Below are 20282 nucleotides of genomic sequence, written 5' to 3' on the forward strand. Positions count from 1 at the left end.
GAGCCTTATTCTTGTAAATCTTTGAGTATTTCAATTCTCTTTTATACTGTGTTATTTTTTTGTAATATTATTTATGTATCTGTATAGATCTGTAGTTCTATTCTAAAATTTGTTGTATAAAGGGTTTTCAAACCCTATTAAAATCTGTAATAGTTGGTAGATTTATTCTTTGTTTTTTGGGCTTGGTCCAATTTCGGGAAGATTGATACCTAACCGTCTTAATTTAAGAATTTATATGTACTTCCCTTAAATGCTTGATAGAAATTTTTAGAGGCATATGACTGCATACTATTATTGGGAGTTTTACAAAAAAAAAGACAAAATTGCAAAAATAGTCCCATAGGTATAGGGGGTGGCAAAATTGGGACCGTAACTACAAGACTGACAATTTTAGTCTTGTACGTATTGATTTTTTACCAAAATTGCCCAAAAACGCGACGGAGAGATTTGGGGTTTAGGGTTCCGACGTCCACGTGCGCAACTTAAACACCTAGCAGCTTGTGTGGCTAATAAAGTGGCTTAGGCCGGAAAAGAGGCCCTCTTCCCGTTTTTTTTCACCCTTATGTAAGTAAATCTCTCTCTCTCATATTTTTGCTGCAAATGAAGTTGCAATGAAGAAAAATAGTGAAAATGTCTTCATTATCGTCGGACAATTACTCACATTAGGCTGCTACAGAGAATCATTGGGTTCGAACAAGAATGGGTGATGATCATTCTTGCGGCCAAGAAAATTAAGAAACCCAGCCTCGGCCATGGAAACTATTTTTACAGAGAGGTGAAACAATACGCACAGTAAGCCAGAAGCTGTAGGAAATCTTGAAAGAAGAAGTTTGTAATTCTTGTTTCTTGGTTTTGCAGGAACGTTAATATTGTAAGGTTGGGTTATTAAATGTAAATAGGGGTCTGAGTGTTTGTGCCAAAGAAAAATCATGCATCGCCCTAAAAGTTTTGAGTAATCCCAAGGAAAACGCTTGGGCAATTGGGTGAGTGGGGTTCCATCTCATTGCTAGAAATTTGTGAAGAAGGGACGCCAAATTCGCAGGCTTGCTAAAGAGAATTTTTCAAGCAAGCAGTGTTCATACTATGGGATAGTGCAGTTAAGTTTGGTGGTATGTTTGGAGTAGGATAAAAAAGTTATCATGAGTTATGAGCAATGCAAGCCAAGCGTAATAATATCATTCAGGTTTAGTCAGAAAATTGGTTTAAGATTTACTTGTGAGGGTGACTTGATTACTCTGGTTTTCTTTGTCTCACTTGTGAACACTTATTTACTCTTCGTTCCCAACCCGAGAAGATTAAGAAGCAGCAGATAAGCAATCATGTTGTTTTGCAACCCAATTACCCCTGCTGTGTTGAACCTGAGAACATAATATAAATAATCCTGGTAGCTAGGTAAAGAAACTATTAATCTGTTTAGCAGTTATCTGTCATAAATTATCCATTAAAGTACCGACCGGGGATGTGTTTAAAAATTGTTGTTATTTGGGACAAAACAAACAATATAGACCTTTGTTTTTAATAAATAGGTAGAGTTGGTGTTGTATTCTACGTACTATATATGATAGATAAAAGGCTTTACATTGGATTTTATTGTGATGATGAATCCAAGCCAGAGTGCAACTGTTATTGAGTGAAATGCTTGAATCAGCTTATCACTCTCCTACAATAATTACTTGAAGTGATGTCCCTGTCTTCATTCTTCATGCTTTTATGCTGGGATTGGTAATATTGAGAAAAGTTGATAAAATGGTAATTTAGTTAATAAACATTGTTTTTTCACTGGCAGGAAAAGTAGTAAGACTCCATACTCTTCCTCTCTGCGCACGTTAGCCTGGAAACACTGTTCAAACTGTCAACCTCCTTTGCAAGCTTTATGGGGCAGTGGGCCGATGTTACTTAAATTCCACTGGTCTGTGTTTGAGGCATTGTGGTCCTAAGTTCCATAGTGCATGTACTCTTCATATGTCTTTGTTCTGCTCTTTATTTGTCAACTTTTCTGTACATGTGTTTCTGTAGGTTTGCTGTGTCCTCACCAGAGTATTAATTCGTGGGCCTTCAGATAGTTGGACTCTGTTTCCACTATGACAGTATTTCAGTGAACCCTCTCCTATCTATTCCTATATATATATATATCGTGCTTTACTTTTTGGGTTTTTTCTGAGTGGGGTAAAAAAGTTGTTCCATGAATGCACATACATCACTTCTTATTTAAGTTTATCAAACACTTGGGTTTTTTTTCTTTCTTTTTTGAAAATGGGGTATCATGAAATGCCCTTTTCTTTATGTGGTCAGAGGGAGCATGGTGAGAAAATGTTAAAGATTGGTCCCCAAACTCTCAGAAGTGAGCATATTTACTATTTAGGGCGTTTCGATTGTCGCTAAAATGTCATTAATCACATGCATTTGTTGTAATGAAGCATCACACATCTTTTTAGCATATATCTCAGGATTATGAAGGTTCATGAAAGAGCAAACAATGTTTCATCCTTACACCTGCAACAAGAAGTTGCTTTCTGATCTCACTATTTATTTTAAACTACTGAATTTATATGGCTATAGAGTACATACGTGATTAAAAATCGTGCTTTCGTTGTTTGTTTTGGACTTTTAATATAAAATGCTCAAAATTTGGCATATTACGTCATTGAAACTTCAAGATTGCATATGCTCACAAAATATCATTTAACTGTCGTTATGCAGACATAACTAGGTTCATGAGTATATGTCGTTAGAAAACTGAAGCACCATTTGTGCTTTGCCCCCATGATTATTTTTTCTGCACAACAAAGTGACACGGGGTACCAAAATAAGTGATAATCTAGAAGTACTCGTGTTTCACCCTTTTCTAAAAGTCAATTTCAAGAGTATCAAATTAAATGTTGTATGATCTTTAACGACAAACCATTTAAAGATGTTAACGCGTAATATTTAAAAACTCTTTTTGAAAGAGTCCATCTTTGGGGTATGCAAATATTAGATAATTTCAAGGTTATGACCCTATGATGATGATATCCACATTTTGGAACGTGAAAATAAGGACCCCAAAGACTCCTAACATGAAACACCAAAGTGCTGGAATTAAGTGGACTTAAAACTGCCACCTTTCTTAGATTGACCTCGACCTTTAGCTACAGGTTTCTACCCAAATCTTCAACTAGATATGCTCTTCTATCGTCACATAAAGTTCGATAGCTACAATCCATGCAAATAACAAAAGATCTACATAAGCTCCATGTGTGTGGGTGACCCCCAATTAAAGTTGATGACGACCCACATGGACAAAACTAGTGAAGAATGTTGATTCATTCTTCCTTCAAATTTACTTGCAACTATACACCATTGGAAATATCGCTTCTTTGTCTAATCGTTCGACATCACTATATGAGATCCTAAGACATACTAATATATAGCTGTTTCAAGTATTGATGGAAATTTCTTGTAAGAATTGAGAATCTGATGATGAATTTGTATGCATTCGTGCAGCAACGGGTAAATTAAGTACGTGTAATATTGTCAAATAATTAAGAAACAGAGTTGTTATTCCTCAATTTTCCTCATATATCGATCACGAAATAGCAATGAATAATCTCTATCTTTACCCCTGTAGAGGAAATGGTTCGTGGAGAATCAGTCAAAGATGTAAATCCAAACTCACATGATCATGCATGTCAGCCTTCGTCTCGCGCCCAAACCTGAACTGATGAGAACCAGGGCTACTACTGATTGATGATAATGGCTTCATCATCTCATCCTTGGAGTTAAACAATGGGATTTGCTGATGCATTGGCAACGGGCGGTCGCGATTGTACGCCATCGACGGATTATGAGCATCTGGGATTCGCCATAAAGCCAAGGGGCTCCCGTTGATAGGCTGTGTCTGGTGAGCATTGTAAGAGCCATGGCTTCCGTGGGAGCTGTTTCTGCTGTTCCAAGAATTATAAGCCATAGGAACCGTTGTCGGAGCTGAGCCGAGCCTGCTGCAGTTCATTAGGCCATAAACATGCGCATGATCGACCAAACCACCATATTGCGCCATCACCGACTGCAAATGAGCTCGTTTCGCTTGTTGTCGTTCCCTCTTGTGCGCGTTTTGATGGCCTCCAAGTGCTTGAGAAGTAGGGAAGTTTCTGCAGCAGTAATGGCATTCGAACTTCCTGCTGCTGATCTCTGTGTTATCACCACTGATTACCTTATTCACTTCTCCTTCTCGAGCAATCTTGTTCTCATCAGTGGAGTCTGAGTCGTCGTCTATGGTGGTTTTGTTGTAACCACCAAATTCTTGGCCGAAAAGCCTAATGGCTCCTCCGGCACCCTTTTCTTTGGGAAGCGAAGGCGCACGGCGGATAAAGGGCAGCTGAGAGAAGGACTCAACGTTCATGAAGTCCTGAGTTTCTCTCTCAGTCCTGTCCATGGAATTTCTGAGAATTAAGATAATAGCTCCTCTTGGTGTTGAAGAGAAAGATGGAGGTAGAGTTGTGCAGGAAATGTGAAAGAGGAGAAGATTGATTTGTTGTTTGAGGGGGGGGGGGGGGGGGTGGGACCTGAAATGGAGTGGTTCAGATATCCATGGTGGGTTAATATTGGAGCTAAACTCTAAATTCTTTTGATGAATGAGGGCAGATAAGGTCCCCAGTTGGGATGTGTATAGGTGAATATATGGATCCTTTCATCTCCACTTCCACAGACTAGTATTTGTGTATGTGATGATTGGAAAAGGAGAGAAATGACTGTATCTAATTGCGTGTCAATGTCCGATAATAATGATCGATAAAGCCATCAAAATCACGAGCATATATGCTACATATGTATAGCCCACTTGCTAGAATCAGAAAATCTTAATTAGTATTATCAAATTCTTAGTCCTTTTTCAAGCGATGCATGGAATTAATAGAATGTTGATAAATGAGTTTGTTTTAAGGTTGAAATTTCATGTTAAGCATCTTCAAACTCATCATCTTCATGAGCCACAATAAACTCCAAGGGGGTGCTCAAGTACTTGTCCAAAGAGTGAGGACCATGTAAATTTAAAGACTATATAGAGTAGTAGCTAGCTACCTTGTTGCTTCCTCTTAATAGCAACGTGGCTGTTTATATATGCAGCCTGCACCTGCCACTACCCATCCCATCCATTCTACTTACCTTAAGTGGTCCATTCAAACTCACTCACAAATCACAATATATATATATATATATATGTCTAATCATCATCATCATCAACTCTCTCTCTTTCTTTTGAGAAACCGTATACTTATTTTGTATTTTATCTCTCTGTTAATTTGTCGTATGTACGGTTACATAAATGTTTTCCTTAATTGCTCACCTATATATGCATGAAAACAGTAAACTATTGGACCATGATGTTCTTTTTCTTTCTAACAAATGCTGCTAGTGTTGGGGCATCTCTCTCATCATTCTTTATTTAGAAATATTGAGGTACATGCATGTTCATGTTCATGTCCATGTTACGTGGGATTTTCCTCAAGCTAGTGGTAAAAATTAATTACTGATGTTAAATATTAATCACGGTAATGAAAACTGAGCATCTGCCAATCAACCAAACAAACAAATTAAAGAATATTACATGATATATATAGCAACCTTATATTCTGCAACTACTATATACAAAAACTACCCATGTACAGCATCATGATCAGACTAGTTGAGAGATGGGATTTATCAAAAAGTTGCTCAATGTCATCTTCACTAGCAACATTTTTTGTCAACATTGTACAGTTTTTCTTATCTTTCTCTGCACCAGCTTTCATTACCACCCAACTCCAACCACTTGATCACCTAAACTTCATATATACTTGTGATCACTTATTCTTCTTCTTCAACTACTTTTCTTCCCCACCCAAATTAAACCTCTCTGGTGAAAAAATTAATCTTTAATTTAATCAACTCCATGCTGTAAACATTTGTTCTTACATGATCTGATGTTGATATATAGTAATTATTAATTGTATACAGCTACCTTTTTGAAGATATGTCACCATCCTCGTTTTCTTTCCTTGTTCATGGGATTTTACAGTATATATTTAGTCATTAGTTCTTAGGTTGTTAATTCAAGTAGTACTCACTCATGATTTCAATATTGAATTTGTGGAGGGGTCCATCCCAAACATGTCCTTGAGAAATCCACATCTCCATCTCTCACAACAACAACCCTTCATTCATGCAAACCCCTTCTTTGCCATTAAAGTTACCATCACTGCAGGCTACGTTGTCATGACCCGCCCCTGAGGGGATGGGGACCAATTATGTATATGTATGTATGTATGCATCTTATGTATTCATACAAACCTTAATCTTGTACATGAAAATATTGTGTTGTGTTGAGTACTACAGCTAGCTAATTATGGCCAACACTGTGTTTTTGAGTACTCATGCCATTCAGACATTAGCTTCAGATTTTCCAATTATATAAGTTCAACTCACGTGCGCTACAATTTAATAGTAGGCAGTTTCTTTCTTTCTTTTTTTTTTTTTTTTTTTTTTGTATGGGTTTACGACAGTTTCAACTTCTATGAATAAGGCATACACAATTCATATTTTGTCGGTTCGAGATTTAAATAAATAGTGAAAATGTACGTAGTAGTAGCCAAATTGTCTTACATGCAAACATTAATAACCATATATTTGCATTGGCAATATATAAATTGCATTTACTATTCCGTATGTTATGGTAACGATTACAGTTATAGGAGTGGTAATTAAACACTCATAATTCACTAATTCTGACATTTGAAACACTCATAACACACCTGAAGATGCCGATGATGAAGATGAAATTAGGAGTTTATAAATTGTGGTTTTGCTAACCAAACATCCAATTAGCACCTCTAGCCACATAAGCTAAATTGCATTTTATGCCCTAAGGGTGTACAATTTTTGGTTAATCAACCGAACCGAAATTTTGATTTTTATCAAATACCGAATCGAAAATGCGTTTAGGTATTTGGTTATTTTTTGAAAAAATTTCAGTATTCGATTCAATTTTAATTATTTGTACCGATTAATCGAATCCAACCTGATATGACAAAAAATGTTTGGCCCAATTCATGGCCTTCATACAAAAGTCCAACACAAATAAAAGAAGCCCAACAAATTAGCAGGAAGCCCGAAGAGGACCACAAGAGTTCCTACTCAACTAGGGCCCAAGGAGGACGAAACATGAGGAAGGAGTTTATCGATCCAAGGAGGCAGGGGCAATGCCACCCTATTCGCCTAAAGGACACTCGCCTAAGTGGCGGTAAATTATTTTAGCAAAGGTGGCAAAGAAGCACACATGGAATACAACAAGGACTCGATGAGGCTTCACACGTGGCCAACCACTCCTGAGAAATCCGGATATAGCTAGCAGGACTCTTATCCTGCCTTGATCTCCCCTAACCAAGTTGGAGTCTCTTGGACCTCTCCAACTAATACCAAATTCTAAGAAGGCCTATCTACAACAATTGCCTCCCCGATTCCCTAGGGCACAAGACGCCTCACCTACTTGGGAACTTCAATTATAAAAGCAGGTTTGACCCCCCCCCCCCCCCCCCGGTCAGGGATAACGCTTTTCTATTTACATAAACACTCTTTTTAGCAATAACTTCTTGATCATTATCGCATCATAGCTCGTCATGTTGTTGCTATATTTTTCTTTTTGAATTTTATCATTCTACAACTGTGTACGAATACAAATAAAAAAAACCCAACAAATTAGCAGAAAGCCCGAAGAGGCCCCCAAGAGCTCCTACTCAACTAGGGCCTAAGGAAGACGGAGGGAGTTTGTTGATCCAAGGGGGCAGGGGACCAATGCCACCCTTTCCGCCAGAAGGACACTCACCCAAGTGGCGGTAAATTATTTTGGCAAAGGTGACGAAGAAGCACAAGTGGAATACAACAAGGACTGACGATGCTTCATATGTGGCCAACCACCCCTGAGAAATTGGGATATGGCTAGTAGGATTCCTATCCCGCCTTGATATACATTGGTTTGGCACCAGCTGGGTTGATGGTATACGTTGGTCAATCCAAGAAAAGTATAGAGGGTATCAGTGGCTATGCCTTTTGGGCTAAAAAACATAGGGCCCACTTATCAACGCTTGGTAGATAAGAAATTCCACCCCCAGCTAGGAAAAAATGTAGAAGTTTACATACATGATATGCCAGTAATGAGCAAGAAAGCTGGTGATTACATTGTGGACCTCGAAGAAACATTCGGGGTCCTTCGAAAGTATAAAACTGAAGCTTAATGCGGCCAAGTGCACATTTGGAGTTTAAAGAGGACGATTCTTGGGATTCATGGTGACGAAAAGGGGCATCAAGGCAAACCCCCTCAAAATCAAAGCAATACTGTACATGAATGCCCCGACTAGGGTCTATGAAGTACAACGACTTACGAGAAAGATAGTAGCTCTCAGCCGCTTTATTTCTAAATACACTGAAAAGAGCTTACCCTTGTTCAAGGTGTTAAGAAAAATCAAGAACTTCGAATGGAGCCTTGACTACCAAAAGGCATTTGAAGAACTTAAAAGTTACATGGAAGAACTCCCGTTATTAGTCAAACTTGACCTAGGGGATACTCTGTACTTTTACATATCTACGACCCCTCAAGCTGTAAGTTTTGTCCTTCTCCAAGAAGAAACAGGGATACAAATGCCACACACTATGTGAGCAAAATACTCAATAGCGCGGAAGGGCATTACACCCCTCTCGAGAAAATGGCTTTCGCCTTAGTGGTCACTGCTTGAAGATTGCGACCATACCCTCTCGTACCCGATGAGGGTGATAACCAACCTTCCCCTAAAACAAACCTTAGGGAAGCCAGATACTTCAGAAAATTTGGTGAAATTGGTCTTGGAGTTAAGCGAGTATGATATCTCCTATTTACTTCAAAGACCATCAAAGCTCAAACCTTGGCCGATTTTGTCTTCGAAAATGGCAAGCCCCTCTCCCAGCAAACCTCCTATTAAAGAAGTATGGCTGCTACATGTAGATGGGTCAGTTAGCTCTTAGGAAAGTGGGCCGAAATAGTTATCACTTTTTCCTAGGGTGTAATGCGGAAGGGCATTACACCCCTCTCGAGAAAATGGCTTTCGCCTTAGTGGTCACTGCTTGAAGATTGCGACCATACCCTCTCGTACCCGATGAGGGTGATAACCAACCTTCCCCTAAAACAAACCTTAGGGAAGCCAGATACTTCAGAAAATTTGGTGAAATTGGTCTTGGAGTTAAGCGAGTATGATATCTCCTATTTACTTCAAAGACCATCAAAGCTCAAACCTTGGCCGATTTTGTCTTCGAAAATGGCAAGCCCCTCTCCCAGCAAACCTCCTATTAAAGAAGTATGGCTGCTACATGTAGATGGGTCAGTTAGCTCTTAGGAAAGTGGGCCGAAATAGTTATCACTTTTTCCTAGGGTGTAATGCGGAAGGGCATTACACCCCTCTCGAGAAAATGGCTTTCGCCTTAGTGGTCACTGCTTGAAGATTGCGACCATACCCTCTCGTACCCGATGAGGGTGAGAACCAACCTTCCCCTAAAACAAACCTTAGGGAAGCCAGATACTTCAGAAAATTTGGTGAAATTGGTCTTGGAGTTAAGCGAGTATGATATCTCCTATTTACTTCAAAGACCATCAAAGCTCAAACCTTGGCCGATTTTGTCTTCGAAAATGGCAAGCCCCTCTCCCAGCAAACCTCCTATTAAAGAAGTATGGCTGCTACATGTAGATGGGTCAGTTAGCTCTTAGGAAAGTGGGCCGAAATAGTTATCACTTTTTCCTAGGGGGACAATATGGAATTTATCGTCAAATTTGATTGCAAAGTCTCAAATAATAAGGCTGAATATGAAACCCTCACAATTGGTATAAAATGGCCTATGAACTTAGGGCTAAACAGCCTACTCAGGCTTCCAACTCATAGTCAAGCAGATAGAAAGAGTATATGAAGCCAAGGAGGATAGCATGATGCAATACCTACAACGAATAGAAGAATTAAAAACGAAGTTCAAAAGCTTCCAACTTGTGCGGATACCCCAGGAAGAAAATACTATAGTTGATTATTTATCTAAATTGGTTAGTGGTTTAGAAAATTGCAAAACTAGATAAATTACTATACAACATCTATAGGGGTTTGTAGCACCCCCTTCGCTACAAGGGCTATATCTACGCTAAACATCATACTTATAGTAATCCCTGTGTTTATATATATACATTTGTACATACCCATCTAATTAATTTGCATACATAATCCCAACATGTCATAATAGTTATTATCAACCCACAATATTATATATATATACATATCACACATCACAAAGTGATTCGTCACAGGTAATCCGTACACTTATATTCTCTCTGTACAGACAAAATGTGATTTGTACTCTAACTGACTAAGAGGAGAAAACTGCATACTGGCCCGACCTGCCTGAGTATAACGCGTAGACCTATTCTTCAATAGTCAGACACCTCAAAAGTCTACTCCTGAAAGAAAATGTTAGCAGAGGGATGAGCCTGTCACTCAGTAAGTAAATAATCAGCCCTATCTATATATGCATGTCAAACACAGCCCAAACAAGATAAACAAGCAACACGAATAGAATACGATCAATTTAATTCCAACATAATCAGCTTTATTACACCACATGACTATCACATAATAAGACAACCAACCAAACTCCATTTTTCCTAGTTTGCTTACCAGAAGGTGATATTGTATTTTTCCCGCCAACTCAATCTCACCGTTATATAAATTTAAGTGAACCCCCTTGACATCCGGCTCATCAATCTCTTTTCGCACATAGCTTTTTCATATCGCAGCATCGCTCTTTTCATATCATATTTTCGCCTCATAGGCTTTTCAACACATCAAGGGGTATTCACACCACAATTATATTCAATTTTCACCACTCCCTCATTTCCACATATCACCATTCTTGTAAGCAACTAGTAACGTAAAACCATATATCAATACATTCTCATTCTCAGACACTCACAACACATCAAACAACAAACATAATATTTCAACGTACTTTTTCATTCCACGTACACATTATCGTCAATCAAATTACATCATTCACCACTCATATATATTTTCAGATAAATCAAAGTCAGCATGAACCACAAAATCATATAACAGTAATACCACAAATAAAGGGGACATATATAGATAATACTAATTATTTACTTACCTCTTCCTTACCACGCCTTTATCTATTCAATAGGTAGTGGTTCGATTTTTTCACTTTACCCCCGTATCCTATAATGAGTTATACCATATACAGTTAATATATCGAGAATATCATAACTTCTTTTAAATATAATATTAAATATTATTCGTACAATTTCTAATAATTCCTCAATATTCCATTTCTTTCGAAGTACAAATCTTCATTTTTCCTCTTTATTAACATACCATTTATTAAATATAATTCTCGGAATATTTCTATGAATTTTCTATCAATTTCTCGCTATTATACACTTTAATTAAACAATAATACATATAATTGCGTATTTGGTAAGTAATTCCGATGGAATTGTATCAATTAGCTATAGCAATATTCAAATCTAATAAATTTAATAATCTAATTAACCAAAGATGTCATTTTTATATCCAATTTGATATTTAATTCGACACTATTCTAAATAGTTAAACTCGTAAAATATTCCGATTAAATGGTATATCGCTCAATATAATCAACATTTAATAAACAAACTAAATAAATAATATAATTATATGAATTAATAAAAATTGAAATTACAATTCTCGTACCTCTAGTTTTTCTTCCGCAAGAGAAACCCTCAATTTCATGTGTGTGTGTGTGCCTTGCATGTGTGTGTACTATGTATGTGTGTGTGAGTAAAGAGAGGAGAGTGAGGCGGTGGGGGAATGGCCCACCTCTCACTCTCAATCCTCTCTCTCTCTTTTCATATGTATATGTATATTATTCATTAATATATATATATATACTAATATATATATTATTTACTAATACATATATATAAATAATAATAATATTATTATTATTTATTTAATTAGTTTTTTTCTTAAAATATCCATTACGTCCTTCCTAAATTTCTTTAATTAATATAAATTGTCCCAAAATATTATAACAAACTCCAATTTAATCCGTTCAAGTTTTATTATATTCCAATTATGGCCCATAATTTATTTACCAATTAACTAAGTTTCATAAAAATTATCAATTATATATTATAATCTTTGGGGCGTTACAGGGTTGGGTTTCCTTAGAGATTCAGGCTATCCTCGGAGGCTTTGGGCTACTATAGAGCAGGGTACCTATCGATGGCCATGAGCATTCATGCTGGACTGGTGAGAAGAGAGGTTTGATGCTTGTTCTTTAAGTCAAGGGGATTGAACAGTCCCCGAGGTTCTCTCCTGCTCCTCTAGGAAAGAATCTCATTTTCACTTCTCCTTTCGTGGTTGTTGTCCCTCTTCACTAGTCGAGTTGCTTCTAAGTTTATGTATTTTTCTACCCGAGCCAGCAAATCGTGAAAGTTAGTTGCGAGCTTCTTTTCCAGGGACTCGAAAAGAGGTACTCGAAGTCCTTGTGTGGGTAGTTGGAACCTCTAGGACAACATTGTTAAAATGTTGAACACATGCCCTCAAGATCTCATCTTCTTTCTATTTCACCTTGAAATGGTTGATAGCCGATTTTCAGTATTTATTGCTTCTAGCGAATTGGTATAGAATAACAGAACTGGATTCTGAAAAGATCATACTGATCTAGCTGGAAGGGATATGCCCAACAAGATCTATAGTGCCATTTTAAGTAGGCAGATGCAAAGGCATCCTGAAATGAGTGAGGAGTTCTTCTGCTATGATGTCATCGTTGAAGGAATACCACGTTTCAAGACCAGCGCTTCCTTCCTTACCTCCTGGCAGAGTTCCATCATTTTTTTCGTGAGAGAGTGTCAACTCTTGGGAGGCTCTTAGGTGACTGTCTCCTTATTGACGAGGTCAGTTCCATCAATATGCAGTATTGGATTTAGAAATACTAGAACCAGTTGTTCCTAAATAAATCAAGAATCTGACTAGTGCACATCAACTGAAACGACATCATATTATTTATTAGGGACGGGTTTTGGAACATCTTTTTAAAAATTTGACCGTTCCGAAGCCCGTTTCAAATTTAAGTATATAAATAACACTAAGCAGATTTTTTTCTTTCGCCTCCTCCTCTCCCTCTCTCACTCGCTCGCACTGTCTCTCTCTCATTGTGCCGTCGCGTCTGTCGTTCGTCATTCGCCACGTTCGCCCTTCCTCTCTCTCTCTCTGGTCGAAGGTTGGTTCACTTTTGTTTTTTCTCCTCATCCTCCTCCCCCCCCCCCCCCCCCCCGCATTTCTTTCTTAAAATTTCCCGCATTTTCCAAAGATAATATTTTTATTTCTTGAAATTATTTTCTATCTTATTCCAATTTTTTTTTTTTTTTGTAATATTTTCAGAACATGAGTAGTAATTTCTGTTTTTTTTTCCAAAAAGATTTTTCTAAAATTTTTTCTCAAACTAAAAATATTTTTAGATATTAAGTTTAATATTTCCTAACATTAAAATATGTTTTTCCAAAATCGAAATATATTTTTTAATTAAATATAAAATTAAAAAATTTACTGAAATTAAATATTTTTTTATAAATTAAAATATATTTTTTTCTGAAAAATTCAAATATTTTACAAAAATGTTTTCTGAAAATATTTTCAGAATTAAAATTTGTATATTATTGTGTAATATTTGTGTAATTAGGGTATAATTGTGTAATTTAAAAAAATATTGAAAATATTGGCATGTAATAACTGTATAATTGTGTAATTTCTATAATTATTGTGTCGCATATATCATAATCTGTAATTTTTGTAATTATTGTGCCATTGTGTAATTTCTAAAAAAATATTGTGTAATTTAGATCGATTATATTGTGTAATTTTGGTTACAATTGTGTCATTGTGCAATTTCTTCAATTATTGTGTCATTATTTAATTTCTGCAATTATTGTGTAATTTCTATAATAATTATGTCATAGCGTAATTTATGCAATTATTGTATATATAATTTTTGTAATTTATTGTGAAATTTGTGTAATTTAGTACACATGTCGTAGCTGAGGTCGTGGTCCTCCACTTCCATCATGCCATTCGATGCTTCCCTGGGTGGGGAAACATTTAATTATAAATTACGAGTAAGTATAAATATATTAAAAGTAAAAATATTTTTTTGAAATTGAAAAAGTTTCTAAAATTAAATATACTTTTTCTAAAATTAAAAATGTTTTTCTTAAATTAAAAAAGTTTCTAAAATTAAAATATATTTTTTCTGCAATTAAAATATTTTTTAGAAATAGTTTTCAGAAATTAAAATAAGTTATTTTCAAAAAATGATTTCTGAAAAATATTTTCAGAAAATATTGTTCATTTTCAGAAAATTCTGCATAGTTTTTTTACAGAATTTAATTTTTTTTCCTAGAAGTTAAAATATTTTCATGAATTCTTTTTAGTAATTCTTTTCAGAAATTTAAATTTGCATATTATTGTCTAATTTAGGGCATATTGTGTAATTAGGATATAATTGTGTAATTTAGGCAATTATTGAAAATATTGTTCTGTAATAATTGTATGATTGTGTAATTTCTGCAATTATTGTGTAATCATAATATGAAATTTTGTAATTATTGTGTAATTTAGATCATGTTGTGTAATTTTGGTAATTATTGTGTAATTTTTGCAATTATTGTGTAATTTCTGTAATTCATTGTGAAATTTGTTTTAATTGTCACAGCCGACTGCCTCTGCTACCACCCCAGAACAACCTCCGACAAACCCTCTAGCAGGAAACAACGACGAAATGAATGACACTGATGAGGAGGGATTAGATTACGTTTTTAATATTTTTTCTAATTTTGTAATTGAATAATAATAATTTATATTAAAATAATATTTTTTTTCTAATTATTCATGTTTTTTTATAATATTTATTACATTCCATTATTACATATTTATTCAAGTAATTGAATTTATAAATATAATTAATTAAAATTTTATTATTTATTATAATTTATTAAAATACATAAATTATTTTATTTATTAAAATTTATTAAATATGTAAATTAAATAATTTATAAAAAATTAATAAAATTAAAAATTAGGAACGATTTTAGTAATTGTAAAGAAAATGCTACAAATCTAAATAAAAAATCGTTCTTAATACCAATGTTAAAACAGTTCTAAAAACGTGTTCCTATATAAGATTAGTCGTTCCTAAAATAGTTATAAAAGACTGTTCCAAACAAAAAATTGATCGTTCCTAATACTATTTTAAAAACAATCCAAATTAAATTATGAAACCGTTCTAAACTTTATCCAATCGGTTCCAATGAAAAAAAATTATATTAAAATACAATATTATGAACAGTCACTGTCGATGTGTTACAATGTCTGTTCCAAAATGGAACAGTTGGTCACCAACCGTTCCTAAATATTCGTAATGCCATCTGCATCAATGGACCGTTCCAAAATTCAGCTTAAATTGAGAATCGTGTCAAATGACAAAAAAATTGTTCCTAAATTCGCCCTAAATCTCGCATTTTTTTGTAATGATATATGTATACATCATGTAATATTAATTAATTCATAAAAGAAAGTGAAAATGGTAATATTATATATGTTATGATAGATGTGAAGATAAAATAATGATTGAGCATGATGTAATTAATTAAATATGTGTATAGTAGAAAAAGATATATACAAAATATAATTGGTAGCTGGAGGAGTGAATAATTGGATTAATTAATTAGTTGAAATAATAATTAGGGATGAAGGTAAAAAGTACTTGAACAAAAAAGACGTATTCATGGGCAATGGAGTTAGAGGCACTACCTGCACCTGCACCTGCACCTGCACCTGCTTATCAATTACTACAGTAAGATATGTGTTTTCGACAAAATTAACAACAATTGAAAATACAACTGCCCCTTTCCCTATTCACTTGCATAAATTAACAGTAGCAACACCTTTTTCTTTTTTGGCATTACTTAAGGAGAGAGGTACTGTACTGCTCCCAAACTATTCTTTCTCCTTTCTACTTTCAATTTCCAAACCCACCACTGCCACTCTGTCCACTACTCACACACCCCATATATATATATATATATATATATATATATATATATATCTTCTCTTCCTCCACAAAATAAACTAAAAATACCTTTGTTTCTTACCAATTTGCAACAAGTAGGGACAGAGAAAGGTACAGGACCCCTATATATATTGGCCACTACTGAACAATAGAAAAAGCCAATGAATGCAACCACAGATTGTGACGCTTTGTCATCATCATTCATTCAGCTTCTAATTCTGAATTTCATGTATGCATATTTATGATCGCATCTCCTTGTTTTCCGCTCTTAATTCAAATTATATGGTTTTCACTATAATTATTCCCATGCACCTTCAGAATTTTCAAAATATATATGTAATCAATGTGATTAAATTAAATAAAATACCCGCTGCTAGCTTGTACTTGTATGACCAAAACTCGTTTCTTACTTTTTTTTTCTTGACATGTTGGCCTCAATCTTGTTTATCCTGAGCCACATATAATTTTGATGTATGTCTTTTAGTTAATTAAATGAGTGATTTCCCCATTCCCAATACCCACTACCAACTCAACAAACATGAAAAAAAATACAATAATTAAAAACAAGGGTAAAAGCATGCATGTCATCTGGTTTCTTTCTTTTTTGAAGACATATAACACATTTTTCACTTCAATCATTTTCTCAAATTCTTGTATTACTATTATTATAAGATAATAATAGTAACTCTATATTTTTCTTTTTAATATTACAAATTGAATATGCATACAAGTATATACAAAAACATAGAGGAATTAAGATATGTGCATGTGGCCGACTTCATCGACTCGGTCGAATCCATTTTGACCCATACCCACTATTATTATGTAACTTAAGCCCAAACACCACATCTCAAGTTGGCTTAAAATTGGGCCCACCAGAACCTGGAAGCCCAACTGCTAATGATTTCATAAAGAAGCAATTTGGACTTGTAAATTTTCGGGCATAAGACTTATTAATGTTTATACTTTATAGACTACTCGTCTTGCATCAAATCTCACTCCATAAATAAATTAGGTTGGAATTGGATTTCACCGTCGTTTTTTGCTATAAATAATGGGTAGGCTCATGGCTGGTAGGATAAATCCTTCATTTTCAGAAACGACAACTGTGACTGTTTCACCAAGATCGCTAATTCAATTCCCTGGCATTATGTGCGCTGCGCTGCAAGGCTATGTTCCTGTGGTGGGTGCAAAGACATTCATCAGAACACAACCAAATCTCAAGATTGGTGCGTAATAGAAAGGGGCAGAATCCTTCATACATTAGAATGAAGACAAGGACAGGTAAATTTTCCATTAGCAGCAAATAAAATAGAAACTTAATGCTCTCCGCACAAGAAATAGGATCAGTTCAACAATTTTATTCAGTGCTCAATCATCAAACTCTTGCCTTTAATAATAATAGCTTACTATTACTACATCATCATAATGCATGCTTGCACATCTTCTTCAGCTTCCTTCCGCACCATCAACATCTTAAACCCCCAACAACACCACACTCCCACACCATCTATAACGTAACCACAACGAAGCTTCAAAAGAACACAAACTTGTACGTTGCTTTAAATTACCATGTCTAAGGAAAGAAAAGCAAACTTGTACGTTGCTTTAAGATGTTTGTTTAATGTTTCTATGAACCGAAATATCCAGCATAGAATAACACAAATTTCATGGGGTGATATAGGAGTAACTCCATAGACAAGAACAGCTTGTGGGTTAAAAATCTTATAGTAACTAAAAAGATTATCCAATGGAGAAGGGGGTGAATCAGCATACTAGAAATATCCATCAATAGACAAGTATGTTACAATGAAACTACTCCAAATTCTTTTGCATCCGGAAAGGCCAAGATTTGGTGCTCTTACTATGAGAAATGGCAGATCTATGACTTCAAATCAAGATCCAACAAAACCAGGGAGTATTGTGAATTAAAACTACAATCATGGCTGTTACAAACTCCCATCAACAGAATATCATTATCTCAAGAAAGAAAAAAAAAAGGTTTGAGCTAAAACGTCCACAGCACAATCAACAATATAAACAAAGAAAAACAAAAATGCATCAATCAATATTCACATAATTCAACTACTGTGGTGAAACAAATTTCTTAAATCACAACGAAAACCGAAAGAGCTTTTATTAAAATCCACCAATTAATAGAGCTCGGTATCAGCATCTTTCTAAGACTTGAGCCATCTGATGGTCTTGGTCTCCTAACAAGCATAAATAATTAGACAAAAACAATAGCAAACTTAATAATACCAAAAGGCTGATCGAAGTAATTCATTCCTCAACTAGACTTAGGATCCGGCATGGGGAATAACCCAGCACCAGCAGCCCCACGAGGCGGCGAAAATCCTAGAAACTTCTGCAAATTAGTCCTTATGCTAATCGAACACAGTAGGTACAGAAAGGCCATGGAGCAATCCGTCATGTCGTCACCCGGCAATCCCCTGTGGCTCATCTTCTGCACCAATCTTATGGGAACAAAGGGAATTTTGGCGACTGCCTTGCCTTCAAACAAACTGTTTAACAATCCGAATACCATGAACAAAACTAAGGCAACAACGGCGCCTGATTTGAATTTGAACATGGACAAATCGCGGCTCGATTCTTTCAAGGAGGTCTCAACGCGGTCCATCTTTTTGGTTTTGGATGATTTTTTGAGGAGGTTTGAGGAGGCGGAGGTGGAGTCGGTAGATTTCATAGTCTCGAGCTTTTTGGAAGCTTTGTCGATGGTGGACTTGAGGGATTTGTAGGAGGCTGTCCGGTAGATGAGCAGCCATGAGATGGCTTCGCAGACGACGGCGGTGCAGATTGAGATTCCAACTACAGTGAGGCTGTCGGAGTATCTGAGGGCGGATAATAGGGCTGACGCCATGGGCAAGCGAAGAGGTGAGATCTGAGAATTGAATTTTTGGGGAGGAATGTGAATGTGTATGTGTACGGGGGCTTAGCTTAATTATTTTTTTATTATTAAAAAAAAATACAAAAATATTGTAATATTAATAATATGAGTCGTGGACTTCTCTCTGGGCCTCAGCCCATCATATTCAACTTCACTCCGGGCCTCAGCCCATCAAATTTTCTTTTTTTTTTAATCAATTAACTTTTTAAGAACAAATCAAGGTTATTTATTTATAAATATTATGTTAAAAACATTATTCATTTTGCAAATACACATTATGTTGAAAGAATATCGGAACTTATAAATCGTTCAAATGCTTTATCTGCAATAAATATAGAAATATTTGCCATCATCTCCCCAGATGAGGGGCCTGGGATAGGCGGACAGGCACATGGCCCTTTCCGATATACAATGCCAAATAATATAACTTGTGATTCTATAACTATAAATGCTCCGTTGCGCTGTATATTGTCCGTTTTTACTTTGTATGAACATCATGATTTTATCCTTAAAAGGTGCCCAGTAGAGAGAGAGACATTAGTGGTTAGATGGGTGCCCAACTGTGCTAGGTATTATCCACTCTGACTTCATATAAGCTTCACGATATACGTGTGTGCAATTTTTATAAATATCATTCAATATAAAGTATTTATAAAATATTTATTATTTAGTAAAGTATTTACAAAAAATAAGTTAATGACAAAAAAGATGAAAGAAAATAACTATAAAAAAATAATAGGTCAAGTTACATAAAAATTTTAAAAAAATAAATTAAATATAAAAAATATACCAAAAAAGGATAAACACCAAAGAGGTGCTCTCAATTTATATATAGTATAAATAAATTGAGAGCCCACATACTAAATAATAAAAAATAAATTATTTAATAAATAAAATCTATATTATGATAATTTATATCTATACTATTAATAAAGCCTCAAAGGCTAATTCCAAATGAACTCAAACTCTATCATATCTAAAAATCAAAATAGAAAATGTTGTCTTACCCATATTTAGGGTCAGGCCATCTCATTAGAATTTTAGTAGTTTATCATCGATTTCAAAGAATAGATGCGTGTAGAGTAGTGTCATGGATCAATTGGGATGTCCCAAAATTCAATTGATCCACAAGACTACTCTCCACATATTTATTTTATATTTATAATATACATACTAATCATAATCATATATATGTGTTTAGTAATTATAATTTTCATTGTATTATATGATGATT

The 20282-nt window shown here is 35.1% G+C and overlaps 2 protein-coding genes and 1 long non-coding RNA gene across 3 annotated transcripts; all 3 read right to left on the reverse strand.

Annotated features, from left to right (window-relative positions):
* Window positions 1-3490: 3490 nt before the first annotated feature.
* LOC105162480 (zinc finger protein 8) lies at window positions 3491-4583 on the reverse strand. The gene has a single exon (XM_011080506.3). It carries the CDS (start codon window positions 4409-4411, stop codon window positions 3632-3634), a length of 780 nt encoding a protein of 259 aa, XP_011078808.2. The 5' UTR covers window positions 4412-4583; the 3' UTR covers window positions 3491-3631.
* Window positions 4584-10238: 5655 nt separating this feature from the next.
* LOC148788026 (uncharacterized) lies at window positions 10239-11892 on the reverse strand. Its single transcript, XR_016065597.1, has 3 exons — window positions 11763-11892; window positions 11182-11249; window positions 10239-10474 (listed from the first exon to the last, which is right to left on the reverse strand). It is a non-coding gene; the product is annotated as an uncharacterized LOC148788026 (long non-coding RNA).
* Window positions 11893-16995: 5103 nt separating this feature from the next.
* LOC105162479 (transmembrane/coiled-coil protein (Protein of unknown function DUF106, transmembrane)) lies at window positions 16996-19098 on the reverse strand. Its single transcript, XM_011080505.3, has 2 exons — window positions 18403-19098; window positions 16996-17318 (listed from the first exon to the last, which is right to left on the reverse strand). The coding sequence occupies exon 1, from the start codon at window positions 19019-19021 to the stop codon at window positions 18431-18433; it is 591 nt and encodes a 196-aa protein (XP_011078807.1). The 5' UTR covers window positions 19022-19098; the 3' UTR covers window positions 16996-17318; window positions 18403-18430.
* Between the last annotated feature and the right edge of the window lie 1184 nt (window positions 19099-20282).

Source organism: Sesamum indicum, linkage group LG5 (assembly GCF_026168435.1).
Source record: "Sesamum indicum cultivar Baizhima isolate 11 linkage group LG5, ASM2616843v1, whole genome shotgun sequence".
Taxonomy (NCBI): domain Eukaryota; kingdom Viridiplantae; phylum Streptophyta; class Magnoliopsida; order Lamiales; family Pedaliaceae; genus Sesamum; species Sesamum indicum.

Excerpts from the sequence above, each read along its gene's own strand:
- LOC105162479 (XM_011080505.3), bottom strand. The coding sequence starts at position 19,021 with ATGGCGTCAGCCCTATTATCCGCCCTCAGATACTCCGACAGCCTCACT.
- LOC105162480 (XM_011080506.3), bottom strand. The coding sequence starts at position 4,411 with ATGGACAGGACTGAGAGAGAAACTCAGGACTTCATGAACGTTGAGTCC.